The sequence below is a fragment of the Urtica dioica genome, chromosome 8 (genome assembly GCF_054948205.1).
Source record: "Urtica dioica subsp. dioica isolate 48M chromosome 8, U.dioica_male_clone48M_v1_H2, whole genome shotgun sequence".
Lineage (NCBI taxonomy): Eukaryota > Viridiplantae > Streptophyta > Magnoliopsida > Rosales > Urticaceae > Urtica > Urtica dioica.
Genome location: NC_142763.1, coordinates 23419923 through 23434170, shown reverse-complemented (window position 1 = coordinate 23434170; position 14248 = coordinate 23419923). Strand labels below are relative to the sequence as shown.

Sequence of the window (14248 nt, the reverse complement as noted above, 5' to 3'; positions counted from 1 at the left end):
GGTCTGGAGAAATCCTCTCACAAGCGGACCCCGGCCGCTACTCACATCAAACTCACTAAGGATGAGCATGGAGAATCTGTTGATCAAAGTCTCTACAGGAGCATCATTGGCAGTCTTCTTTATCTCACTGCCAGCCGACCAGATATAGCCTACTCTGTAGGTGTTTGTGCGCGCTATCAAGCCAATCCCAAAGCCAGCCATCTGGCTCAAGCTAAGCGAATCATAAGGTACATCTCAGGCACTGCTGATTTCGGTTTACTATATACCTATGATACTTCTTCTACGCTTGTGGGATACTGTGATGCTGACTGGGCAGGTAGCACGATTGATAGAAAGAGTACTTCTGGTGGATGTTTCTATCTTGGAAACAATCTCATCTCCTGGTTCAGCAAGAAGCAAAACTGTGTTTCCTTGTCTACAGCTGAGGCTGAATACATCGCTGCTGGGAGCAGTTGCACTCAGCTTCTCTGGATGAAGCAGATGCTCGCCGAGTATGATGTTGGACAAGATGTCATGACATTATTCTGCGACAACATTAGCGCCATCAACATCTCAAAGAATCCTGTTCAACACAGTAAGACCAAGCATATTGAGATCAGACATCATTTTATTCGAGATCTCGTGGAAGAAAAGAAGATCAAACTCGAATACATTCACACCGAGAAACAGCTTGCAGATATTTTCACCAAGGCTTTGGATGCTAACCGGTTTGAAAATCTCAGATCCTCTCTTGGGTTATGTGTTATTGATCAATAGCAATTATTGTTTATCGAAGGATTTTTTGGTCTTAACTTTTGCGCTAATCCTTCGCTGACCCTTGTTCGTGTTACTGGTGTGTTATTTTTCTCATGGGCCCATGTTTCTGGTTGGCCCATTCGACTGTTTTGCCGGGCTATATTGCCAAGTGTTGTCTCTCAGGGCCCAGGAACTTTCAAGGCCCACTTGAAGTTGCGACGTCGTTTTTCTTGTCATGTTCTCACTCATGCAGACGGTTACTCTTCCGAGAAAGAAGGGGAAGTTATTTTCTGTTTGAATTTCGAAATTTCTTATTCTTCTTCAGTGCTCCTAAGATTTGTTTCCCGAATTTGCTGTCTTACCCATTTTGACAGTTACCTTTGTGACAGTTTCCTCATTTCTTTTTCCAAAATGGTGGGTACAAGAAGCGGGATCAGTACCTCTACTCCCTCTGGAAAAGTCGAAGCCACAATGAGGAAGAAAAATGTCGGGACAAGAAAGCCCAGTGCTGAGAGCAACATGCATGGAGTTAGGGTTCGTGGTCTGAAACCCAGCATACGCGCCGATGGTCAGGCCGGAGGTGCGATCGCTGGGTCATCAGTACCACCTGAGAATCCATCTCTATCTGCCGCCAGACGCACTATTCTGAAGAAAGCTGCTCTCTCCATCACAGACATCACAGGAGGAGTTAGTTCCAGCAGCTCGTCTGAGGAAGAAAGAAGAAGTGCTGATGATCCTGAAGAAGAAACCCCATCTGGTGTTTCCCCCGTCGAAAGCCCTCACAAGGTTGTAATAGGTAATCCTACTGTCTCTGCCTCCTCTATTGATAAGGTTTCGCTGCCTCAAGAGCCTACTCCGGAAGATGCCATTGAGGGCATGTTAGGCTTAAGTAAAGATGTTTCGCAAGATGTGCCTGCATCTTCTCAGAGGCAAGAAAGAACATCCGACCCTATCCAGGATGTTGGAGAAGATATCCTTGCTTCTCTGAAAAGGAAAATTCAGAAAGATGATGATGTGTGTCTAGCCACTCTTCTCTCAGAGAAGAAAAAGAAGAAAAGAAAGCTGGTGGAAGAAGCTGCTCCCACTACCATCCCGGCTAAAAAGAAGATGAAGAAACCAGTAAAGATGGGTTTGAACAAGAAAAGGCTGAAGGGAAAGTCTGTTGAAAAGACAATTCCAGATGTTCTGAAAGACTTGGAAGAGGAAGAAGATGTTGCCCGTCCTGAAGGGATGTCTCTCATCTCCAGGAAAACTGTCGGAGGCCAAAAGCTTCCCAAGGATGTCCCCGCCGCTCCTCTAGACAATGTCTCCTTCCATGAGGAAGATCGTGTCAGAAAATGGAGGTATGTCTATCACAGATCCATTTTTCCGGAAAAAGAATTGTCTAAAGAGGCTCTGAAGATTGATGTGATCATGGAACTCTTGTCCGACGCTCAACTTGGGAAGACTGTCACTGGGATCGGTCCTTATTATCCCAGACTGGTAAAAGAGTGCATCGTGAATTTGTCCTCTGAGATTGACCAGCCCCATCACCCTGAGTTTGGGAAAGTCTATGTTCGTGGCCATTGCTTTGATATATCATCCACTGCCATCAACGAGTTTCTGGGTAGAGGAAAAATTGTCACTGCTGATCGGCTTCCTTCCTTGGATGAGGTTGCCAAAGAGCTCACCAACGATGATAAGAAGACATGGCCCACCAAGGGTTCCCTGCCGTCCTCAGATCTCTCGGCAAAGTATTCTGTTCTGTACAGAATTGGGATTGCTAATTGGGCCCCTTCCTCTCACGGCTCAAGCATCAACTCCGACCTGGCATGCCTCATTTTCCAGATTGGCACTCGGGCGTCCTTTGACTTTGGGGAGTTTGTTTTCAGTCACCTGGCGAAGCATGCTAAGTCCTATGCAGTAAAGCTTCCTATTGGCTTTCCTTCGATCCTGTCTGGCTTGCTGGTTGCTCAGAAGAAGGATCTGCTCAGGGCTGACGATGTTGCAGGTAAACCTCCCAGTGAACTCTCTTTCAGTCCTAAGTTGTTTGAAGGGAAACATGCCAGGGACCTTGTCATGCCTTCTGTCGCAACATCTGTCCCGGCTGGTGGTACCATCAAAGTGGCTCCCCTGTCAGAAAATGCCAAGAGCGATATCCTCAAGGGCTTGATGGAAGAAGTTGCTGCTCTTAAGGAAGTCATTGCCATCTCCTCTCGTCGAAAGACTGCGTGTGAGCGTCTTATCTCTGTCATGACTCTTCCTTCTACCATGGATGGTGCGTCCTCGTCTCAACCAGGTCCTGCCACTGGGTCTCATATCTCTGAAGCCACTGAAGACTCTGATTCTGAAGATGATGTGTATGAGGATGATCAGGATACTATTGGTTGATTCGGTTCTGGTCTGTAATATTCTCTGTTCTAGACATCTTTTGCTTTTTTCCCCTTGTGCTTCAGACTGATATGTTTCGTTTTGGATCTTTGTAAGACAGCTCTATCGTACTTTTTCTGCTGAATGATATGCTGTTTTCCTAGTTCTCATTCCCTTTTCAGGCTTTTGTTCCTCCCTCTGTGTTGGTCGATCCTTGCCTTTGGTATCTTTTTGAGGCAATCAGGGGGAGAGGCGTCATGAGGTCATTTATTTTGACTCTCTTTCTGGTTTTGACGCTTGTATGAGAACTGGTCCTGGAAGTGCTTGCCTAAAAAATAGCCAAAGGGGGAGATTGTTGTTACGTTGTTTTGTTGGCTTTATTTTTTAGTGCAAGTGGTATGGAAAGATGTCGGATGTTATGTTTCTTCTTCTGGATTGACATCTTTCCTCGTATGTGCAGACAGTATTTCAGGCAAGTTTCCAGTTTCGACAGATTGCTTCGCTGGTGATTTATTGCTGTGTTATTGCCTTGCTGCTGTCTTCATTTCAAGATATCTGCCTCGCTGGAGCCTTCATTGCAAGATATCCTCCGCTGCTATCTTCTTTGCACGAATATTCTCTTTGATGGAGTCTTTACGTTGAGATATTCGCATGAGGCCGGGTAAGGAAACCCGAGATATCTTCCAGGATTGTCCAGCTGCTATAAAAGCCGTGTGCTCTCCCTTAGCAGCCTTGACACTTTTGATCAAACACTCAGAGCTCTTAGACGTGCAAGACCGGCGGACTGGGAGGCTGTGTGTTTTGGTTTTAAGTGGTGTACTCTCTCAAACACTATTCTACAGATTGAGTGTATGTGAGATTTGGGTTCTTGTGCTTTTCGTGATTGAAGGTTCACGTGCTTCTGAAGACTGAAGGTCAACCGAGCCAGGAGGTTGCTCGAAGGGTGGAATTGAGACGGAGCTCAAATTCAGGGGGAGTCCCTGTCTAGGTGATCACTGGTAGTAATAGTCTCTAGGTTTTATTGATTTTTTGATTGTAATCAGATATAACCTTGTGTGTACTATTGACTACAAGATAGTGAAAATCCTTTCCACTGGCAGCGTGCCCCCAGACGTAGGTGTGTTTCACCGAACTGGGTAACCATATCCTGTGTACTTTATTTCTGCACTTTTGTTGTTTATCCATATCTGTGTTCAAGCAAGTTGTCGGACACATTGTCAACACATTGTGTGCGACATCTTGCCTTTGCAACTAATCAGAATTTCAATAATAAAACATGGGAATGGAATGTTAAAATACCATGTTCAACCCAAAGCCCTGAATGTTCCAATTGCGACGTATTCTTATATTTAAATAGCTTATTACTAGTATGCCAATAACTAACAATATCAACCGGTCTATTCGATATAAATCATTTAAGAAATATAGATTATATCTTAAACGCCGCGAAAGACTAACCTTATTTTCCCAATTTGTGAAAATTATGACTAGAGAAAGAAGAAGTGATTGCAGAAATGAACCAAGCACAATCCCAACCCAAAGTCCTGTTCCTCTGAAGTCGAACCAAAATCCGAGTGTGACCGAAATGGGAATTCCGGCGAAATAGTAGGCTCCAAGGTTGACAAAGGCTCCCAAATCTTGCCATCCACATCCTCTGGCGATCCCCGAGAGGACACATTGTAAACTATCGAATACGACCCCAATGCAAATTAGAGCGGCCATTGAGGTCACGTATTTCACGACTTCCTCGTCATTGCTAAAAAGGTGACCCAAAACGCTACGGCCGACAAAGAGAGTCGAGCTCACGAGGAGAGCCTGTGAGACCGCAAGTGACATGACTGATTGCACGACGAGCCGAGCTGCTCGAGGGTCACCGCCTCCTAATTCATTTGCCACTCTCGTGCTATTCGTAAAACAAATTAAAACAATTTATAAAATAAATCTCTAGTGTTTGAACATGTTAAAAAAAACATGATAAGAATCTGATGTCAGAAAAATATTAAGAGGCCAAACAAGATTTATAAGGTCACAAGTTACTCTTTGTCGAATTTGACTCATGTTAAGTGAGCTCAAAGAGTCAGCATCATATTATATTAATAATCAAGCACCAAAAATAAAAAGGTCACGTGTTTAATTCTCCATGCTATAGCAACAATTGTTAAGGACGTCCCACGTCGAATAGATAAAAAGACCAAACAAAACATATAAGGTAATTTATATATTATAGTTTTTTAATTTTTAATTTTTATTGAGCTACGTGATAGGATGAATAAAGATGAGTATGCCTCAAATAATTAACCGCAATTACCTTGCAGCCGCGCTAAGCCCTTCGGGTATTGTGTAAAGGGTAGTGATCGTTGATAAACTGTTTTAAAAAAATTGAAAGACAAATATAAGATATCAATTATTCATAAAGAAATAAATGTTGAGATATCTTTTGTAATAATAGTTTACAAGTTATTGACAGGATATTAAACTCGTGAGTCCCAAAATGACCAATAAAAGTGTACGGAGAATAAATATTAGGATAATACAATCAGAATTTCAACGGCGTACGTACATACTCTCAGAGAAACGTATACAAACCATATAAGCATGCAAACATAATAATTACATTAATGCTCAAAGTATTCCATCCTAAAATGCATACATATAATATATAGGTCTTTAACATGCAAAATTGAAATAGCCTTGGGAAAAAGAATTATTTATGCATGTGTTTGTAACGATTGTCCAAACCCAAAATAGTAGTAGTGTATAAATATATAGATATAGAGCGAGATATATAGATCGATGGCATACCATATTGACATGACTGAAGACTCAAGCTCGGGATTAGGAAGAAAGCCGGAGAGTAATATGAGAAGCTCAAATGACCACCACTCAAGGCTTGCAAAATATAAATCAAAAAAGAAAATAAATACAAAAAATTCGGAAATTAGCCAATTAAAACATATGAGATTGCTATACAGTCAACGTTTCGTAAATTTTAAATAAATAGCCATAAAAATGACGTGACATTCCTGATTTACCCTTTCACCGAAATAAAATAGTGAGGTATTTACGTCAATTTACACATGTATATACATGGACATTGCCACTTATCTAAGCTTAACGAAACGTTGACTATATATCAATGCGAAACTGTAAATATGACTATATACCTAATAGACTCAAATAAATACATAGTAAACTTATACGAGCTAATTTAACTTAAAAGGTAAAATGTATGTTACCATGCCATCACCGCAGAAGGAACAGCGAAGCGCAAGAACTCTCGGAAACCACAGAAAACCTCGAAAGAAAGTGGAGCCCGCGTGGGCTCGCACGAGGGCGAGAATAGCATGTAAAGAGACAACAAAGTCACGTTGAGCCAATAAGAGACACCGATGGACACAGCCGCTCCAAGATGCCCTAGCCCGAACTGAAACACGAGGGTCCAACAGAGCGCCATGTGGCACAAGATAGAGGCGAGCTCGCTCGCCAACAAAGGAGCGATAAGGCTCTGCGATTGGAAGTATCGCGCGAGGGGTTGAACGGCTGCGTAGGCAAAGAGCGCGGGGACAAGAAAGAGAGCGAATCTCCCGGTTTCTTTGGATATTGACGGATCTTGTCCCATCCAAATCAATATTTTTCCCATAGAAATCCAAAGGAAAGAGAGATGGAGGCACGTAAACGCAAGGGCTACGATCGCTGTGTTTGTTTGGGCTCCGACCTTTTTGTATTGCTTAGCACCATAGGCTTGGCCGGAGAGAGTCTCCAACGCGCCAGCCATTCCATACTTGCCAAGTCAAATAATCTTCAAAAATTTAGTTTTTTTTTTCTTTTCATTTGTTTCACTTAAATGAAGGATTTTTTTTATGGCTGAAACCGGTTTGGTTCAATTTAGTTTAGGCCCGTTTTAGAAATCAAAATTAAATTTTTCGGTTTTCAAATTTTTGGACCAATAACTGGATCGAATTGGTCCAAATCAAAGTTATACAAATTTTTGGTTAACCTCATTTTAATAATCGATATCTAGTTTGAAAACCGATTTTAAAAAGCAGTTATCAAGGTCTGAAACTGGTTATCCAAATATCGATTATCCGGTTTCATAACCGGTGTCAGTTCAAACAAAGTTCTTTTCAAATAACTTTGTTCCAAATTAGAATAAAAATTAAAAAATCAGTTAATTAGTTTTAAAAATGGTTATTCATAACTAATTGTCTCTGTTCAAATTGATTATAGGATTTTAAAACTAATGGCATATATACTTCGCTATAGCACATAATAATTAAACTATAATTAAAAGGGTCTAGTGGTTATCTAGCCATATGAAACGTTAAATTTTTTGAAATAGCCAACGTTTCGTTAATTTTTTGTAAATAATCACGTAAATCTATTTACGCTATCAAAATAACCAAAAACGCAGAGTAATTTTTAGGGAAAATAACACATTTATACCTTGTGTTTTAGTGAAATGTCGAGTTTAACCCTCGGTTTTCAAAAATGTCGAGTTCATACCCTCTGTTTAACTAAAATGACGAAATTATACCATTTGTTTAACTAAAATGACGAAATTATACCCTGAAATGAATAACAACCTCACAAATCTCCCTTTCATTGATATTAACTCTTATATAAGAAAAATCGAATCAAATCTAAATCAGTACCCTAACTTTCAAATTCTCAATTTTGAAATAAAAATAGCCTTAAATTGAAATTAAATAATAAAACTCATACCTCATAAGAAATGACTTCATTCCGTGTTCGAATTGTAACTCTAAATCCTGGTTCGAATATGCGATTTTGATGACTATCAACTATCGATGTTTACCACTTTGCCTCTTTCTGTATTTTTCACGATTAAGAGACTGTTGTTTATTTTTTAGTTTTTAAATAAATTACATATATGGCGCGAATGAATAAAGATAATTGGTGTTTATATATAAATATTATAGTCAACGTCAATGAAAATTCAATAAAAAGAATATTCGTGACACTGTTGTCTATTTCAGGGTATAATTTCGTCATTTTAGTTAAACAGATGGTATAATCTCGTCATTTTAGTTAAACAGAGGGTATGAACTCGACATTTTTGAAAACCGAGGGTTAAACTCGATATTTCACTAAAACACAGGGTATAAATGTGTTATTTTCCCTAATTTTTATAGTAAATATGGCTATCTACGAAATATTTACAATTTTTTTTACTATTTACGGAAAATTTATAAAACGCTGATTAAAACTCAAACGCTTATCTATATGTGGCCTATATCGGTAAATTTTTGTATTTAAAATTGAACTATTTGATACCGTTTTTCCGTTATATATGTATATTAGCAAGGGCGGACCCACATGAGTCATGGAGTGGCCCGTCACCCCAACTTATAAAAAAATAATTAATTATGTGCTTTTTTCTTCTTTGGTATTTGAATATATTAAATCAAAAGGCCAAAAAGCCCAAAAAGCCTTATTTTAATGTTTTTTTGTTGTAATTTAACTTTAATACCTTATTTTATTGTAATTTGGTATTTTCTTATTTATTCTTCCTGACTTCACTAGTACCGTTCTACTCTTTTGCCGTGACTATTGAGGACTAGGCTTCAAATTGAGAATTTTTTGTTGGGTTGGTTTTTTCTAGATTCAGAACATCAACATCATGGATTTGGAATAGTGACTTGATGTGAGGTATCATTTTTTATTTTGAAATCTATCGGTTTCTTTCACGGAAAATCACAATAAACCCTTACCATAAGGGGTATAAATACTCATAAAATCGGAGTCTCGGCACATGACCACCATTGGCCCACTAATACAGCTCAAAGCTTTCACTTCTTCCACCATTTCTTCCTCCCGTCGAGAGGTGGCTCTCAGTCTTTGTTGATGATCCACGATAATTTTGAAGTTGGGAGAGTATTTGGCCGAGAGAATTCTGGGGTTGAGAGAAAAATGAGAGTTGAGAGGATTCTGAGTTCAGAGGATTCTGAGTTGAGAGTGAATTCTGAGTTCAGAGGATTCTGAGTTGTCAATGAATTCTGAGTTCAGAGGATTCTGAGTTGAGAGTGAATTCTGAGTTGAGAGTGAATTGAATTTGTGTGAGTGAGCTATTTATAGGGAAAGCATGCCGCTTGTCGCAAATTCGCTTGTCGCTTGTCGCAAATCCGATTGTCGCTTGTCTCAAATTCGCTTGTCGCTTGTCTCAAATTCGCTTGTCGCGTGTTACAAATTCGCTTGTCGCTTGTTGAAAATTCGCTTGTCGCTTGTCCCAAATTCGCTTGTCGCTTATCGCTTGTTCGCTTGTCGCTTGTCGCAAATCCGCTTGTCGTTTGTCTCAAATTCGCTTGTCGCTTGTCCCAAATTTGCTTGTCGCTTGTTGAAAATTCGCTTGGTTTTAGTCATGCGTATTTTTAGCCTTTGACTAATTTGTCCTTTTATATTGTAACGTCATTTTTGCAATTTAGGCGTCGTTTTTACCATAAGAAAAAAGACGGTATAACATTAACCCCCCAGTTTTGCGTGCGACTTGTCGTGCGGGAAACTTTGTAGTCTTGTAGCCTCCTTTTTTTTTTCCTTTTTTTTGTTGAGGTCTCGACTCCGCGAGCTCTCCATATTTTTGTGAGAGGTCTCGACTCCGCGAGCTCTCTATTTTTTTTGTGAGAGGTCTCGACGCCGCGAGCTCTTTTTTTTTTTTTTTTTTTTTGAGAAGTCTCGACTCCGCGAGCTCTCTATTTTTTTTTTTGGTGTAGCGCGGTTTTTGTGCGCATAGTTAGATGATGATTTCGGAGACGGTGTGGTCGGTTGTGCACCTAGTTAGATCTTGTTTTGACTCTCTTTTGTGGTGTCAAATGGTGGAATGAGAGTTATCTTCGATCTTCGTCTTTGAATGTTATACTGTGTTGAATATCTTGCTTGCTTTGATGTCTTTGACTTTAGGGGCGCCTTGCCTCCTTCCTCGCTGTTGGGCCGGACATCGTTGATGTCTCGAGTCCCTGCTCGCGTGACTGCCTCGTGGGCGCCTCGCCGCCTTCCTCGCTGTTGGGCCGGACATCTTTGATGTCTCGAGTCCCTGTTCGCGTGAGCGTCTCGTGGGCGCCTCACCGCCTTCCTCGCTGTTGGGCCGGACATCTTTGATGTCTCGAGTCCATGTTCGCGTGAGCGCCTCGTGGGCGCCTCGCCGCCTTCCTCGCTGTTGGGCCGGACATCTTTGATGTCTCGAGTCCCTGTTCGCGTGAGTGCCTCGTGGGCGCCTCGCCGCCTTCCTCGCTGTTGGACCGGACATGTTTGATGTCTCGAGTCCCTGTTCGCGTGAGTGCCTCGTGGGTGCCTCGCCGCCTTCCTCGCTGTTGGGCCGGACATCTTTGATGTCTCGAGTCCCTATTCGCGTGAGTGCCTTGTGGGCGCCTCGCCGCCTTCCTCGCTGTTGGACCGGACATCTTTGATGTCTCTGACCCGCGTGAGTGTCCCGTAGGACGCCTCGCCGCATTCCTCTTTGTTGGGTTGGACGTACTTGACGTCTCTGACCCGCGTGAGTGCCCCGGAGGGCGCCTCGCCGCCTTCCTCGCTGTTGGGTTGGACGTACTTGACGTCTCTGACCCGCGTGAGTGCCCCGGAGGGCGCCTCGCCGCCTTCCTTGTTGTCGGGTTGGACGTTTTTGACGTCTCTAGTCCCTGTTCATCATCAACCCCCCAGTTTCGCGTGCGACTTGTCGTGCGGGAAACTTTGTAGTCTTGTCGGCACTCTCTTTTTTTTGTTTTGTTTTATTATTATTATTTTATTTTTTTTAGAGAGTTCTTGACTCCGCGAGCTCTCAATATTTTTTGTGAGAGGTCTCGACTCCGCGAGCTCTCCTATTTTTTTTTTGTGAGCGGTCTCAACGCCGCGAGCTCTCTATATTTTTTTTGTGAGAGGTCTCGACGCCGCGAGCTCTCTATTTTTTTTTTGTGAGAGGTCTCGACGTCGCGAGCTCTCTATTTTTTTTGTGTGAAAGATCTCGACGCCGCGAGCTCTCTATTTTTTTGTGTGAGAGGTCTCGACGCCGCGAGCTCTCTATTTTTTTGTGTGAGAGGTCTCGACTCCGCGAGCTCTCCTATTTTTTTTTTGTGAGCGGTCTCGACGCCGCGAGCTCTCTATATTTTTTTTGTGAGAGGTCTCGACGCCGCGAGCTCTCTATTTTTTTTTCTTAGAGGTCTCGACGCCGCGAGCTCTCTATTTTTTTGTGTGAGAGGTCTCGACGCCGCGAGCTCTATATTTTTTTTGTGAGAGGTCTCGACTCCGCGAGCTCTCTATTTTTTTGTGAGAGGTCTCGACGCCGCGAGCTCTCTATTTTTTTTTGTGAGAGGTCTCGACTCCGCGAGCTCTCCATATTTTTTGTGAGAGGTCTCGACTCCGCGAGCTCTCTTATTTTTTTTTGTGAGAGGTTTCGACGCCGCGAGCTCTCTATTTTTTTTTGTGAGAGGTCTCGACTCCGCGAGCTCTCTATTTTTTTTGTGAGAGGTCTCGACGCCGCGAGCTCTCTATTTTTTTGTGTGAGAGGTCTCGACGCCGCGAGCTCTCTATTTTTTTTGTGAGAGGTCTCGACTCCGCGAGCTCTCTATTTTTTTGTGAGAGGTCTCGACGCCGCGAGGTCTCTATTTTTTTTTGTGAGAGGTCTCGACGCCGCGAGCTCTCTATTTTTTTTTGTGAGAGGTCTCGACTGCGCGAGCTCTCTATTTTTTTTTTGTGATAGGTCTCGACTGCGCGAGCTCTCTATTTTTTTTTTGTGAGAGGTCTCGACTGCGCGAGCTCTCTATTTTTTTTTGTGAGAGGTCTCGACTGCGCGAGCTCTCTATTTTTTTTTGTGAGAGGTCTCGACTGCGTGAGCTCTCTATTTTTTTTGTGAGAGGTCTCGACGCCGCGAGCTCTCTATTTTTTTTTTGTGATAGGTCTCGACTCCGTGAGCTCTCTATTTTTTTTTGTGAGAGGTCTCGACGCCGCGAGCTCTCTATTTTTTTTGTGAGAGGTCTCGACGCCGCGAGCTCTCTATTTTTTTTGTGAGAGGTCTCGACGCCGCGAGCTCTCTATTTTTTTGTGTGAGAGGTCTCGACGCCGCGAGCTCTATATTTTTTTTGTGAGAGGTCTCGACTCCGCGAGCTCTCTATTTTTTGTGAGAGGTCTCGACGCCGCGAGCTCTCTATTTTTTTTTGTGAGAGGTCTCGACTCCGCGAGCTCTCCATATTTTTTGTGAGAGGTCTCGACTCTGCTAGCTCTTATTTTTTTTTGTGAGAGGTTTCGACGCCGCGAGCTTTCTATTTTTTTTTTGTGAGAGGTCTCGACTCCGCGAGCTCTCTATTTTTTTTGTGAGAGGTCTCGACGCCGCGAGCTCTCTATTTTTTTTTGTGAGAGGTCTCGATGCCGCGAGCTCTCTATTTTTTGTGAGAGGTCTTGACGCCGCGAGCTCTCTATTTTTTTTTCATTTTTAGAGAGGTCTCGACTCCGCGAGCTCCCCATATTTTTTGTGAGAGGTCTCGACTCCGCGAGCTCTCTTATATTTTTTTTTGTGAGAGGTCTCGACGCCGCGAGCTCTCTTCGTTTTGCGGAAGGGTCCGTTGGGACGTTAATTATTTTGTTGTGCCGGCCTCGTCTTCTAGCCGAGGGGTCGTCAAGGACTTCATCTCGTCGGCCGGACTCTCCGTTTTGCCGAGGGGCTCCGTCGGGGGTAGTTTCACGTCGTGGGAGTTTTATCATCTCGTCGTGGGACTTCGTCATGTCACGCGTGTCCCATCGAGTGGTCTGTTAAGCAGGTCTGTCTAGGACGCCGTCTTGTCAAGCATGACTTATTGCTTTGCCGAGCGGTGCATCGCATCACTTTGATAGAAGGTGCGTGGTCCTGGTCGTCGGCGGGATGTCATGCGGAACGACTTGATGCGGTGCTCAACGGATCTTATTTCTTTTAATATATTTATTCTATGTTTATATTTATATATATGTATTATGTTTATATATATATATATATATATATATATATCTTTCTCTATATATATATACATTTTTTTATATATGTTTCTATACATTTTCACACATAATCTGTATAGGTATATATGCGTTTATTTTCTTTTGTTGGGCTCTCGTTGCGTGTGAGTCGGCGCACGAGTAGTTAGCCATGGACCAGAATCTCGGTGCGGGAATCCTAGGCGACGAGGTCGGCGGTAGATGAATCTCTGGCACAAGGTCGCGTCTTCGGCATGAATTTGGGCTCGCGGCCTCAATCAGGTTTTCGTAAGGGTTAGCGGCACGGAGACCTTCGGCGGTGTCTTCTGCGTGGGAATCTTTGGCGGCTCCGTGGTCTACGGCGTCTCTGCTCCAAGTGGGTTCGTCGGAGAAGAAGAAGGTGAAGACCTTTTTCTACACCGTCACGAACTGAGTCTCTGTAGATGGCGTTACGGACCAGCAGCGAAGGAGCTTTACGGTTGAGCTCCGGCGAGGAATGTTTCGTGAAGGTGTGACAAGAACGAACCAGTGGGCAGCGTTATTCTCCGCCAAGTGGAGAATAAAGATGAAATCTTCTTCTCTTTTCTTCTTAATTTTTCTTGAGCGTGTCTGTTGTTGGCGACGCAGATCAGCCGGTGAGTCCTCGGCGGGTTCCAGCTTGTCGAAGGTTGGGTTCATAGCGTCTCGGTGTCCTTCTCTGTGTCCAGAGGTGGGAGACTCGCCAGTCACCGCGCGAGTGATAGGTGCGTTTATTACGCGTAAAACTCCTATTTCCCAGACTAAAAACTAACGAGTCCTCAAGTGTTTTTGATAGTTTTTGTATGTTTGTGAGTGATTTTCAGGTTTAAAAGGTCAATTGGGTCTTGAGGAGGTTATTAGCGCATCATGTGACGATTCCGAACAATTTCAAGGAGATTCATACACATTTGGACAACTTGGAGCGAAACAAGGAACGACGTCCTCTTCGGCAGGATTTTGGGATTTTTAAATGATGATTCTGGATGATCCACTTCCAGAATTGGATAGAGCTCCCTCTTAGCTTTCCAACGCATGTTTATTTTCAGAAATCGGACATCGGAGCTAGGAGTTACGACCGTTTAAAAAACGGTGTGCAGCGAACCGGAAGCGCGTGGCGCGCGGACGAAAATTTCGTCGTTTTTGCCTCCAGAGTCGTACGCGCGAACCGCGCGAAGCTGAAAAAATGATCTGCGCGCCG

At 43.0% G+C, this 14248-nt stretch overlaps 1 protein-coding gene across 1 annotated transcript; it reads right to left on the bottom strand.

Moving 5' to 3' along the window:
* Positions 1–3105: 3105 nt before the first annotated feature.
* Positions 3106–13710, bottom strand: LOC149388614 (protein DETOXIFICATION 14-like; the record flags this gene model as incomplete). Its single annotated transcript, XM_089622476.1, has 7 exons — positions 13510–13710; positions 13270–13446; positions 6321–6865; positions 5887–5973; positions 5393–5449; positions 4527–4987; positions 3106–3164 (listed from the first exon to the last, which is right to left on the bottom strand). Coding segments are annotated over exons 1-7 (1587 nt in total), but the record flags the coding sequence as incomplete, so codon positions are not given.
* Between the last annotated feature and the right edge of the window lie 538 nt (positions 13711–14248).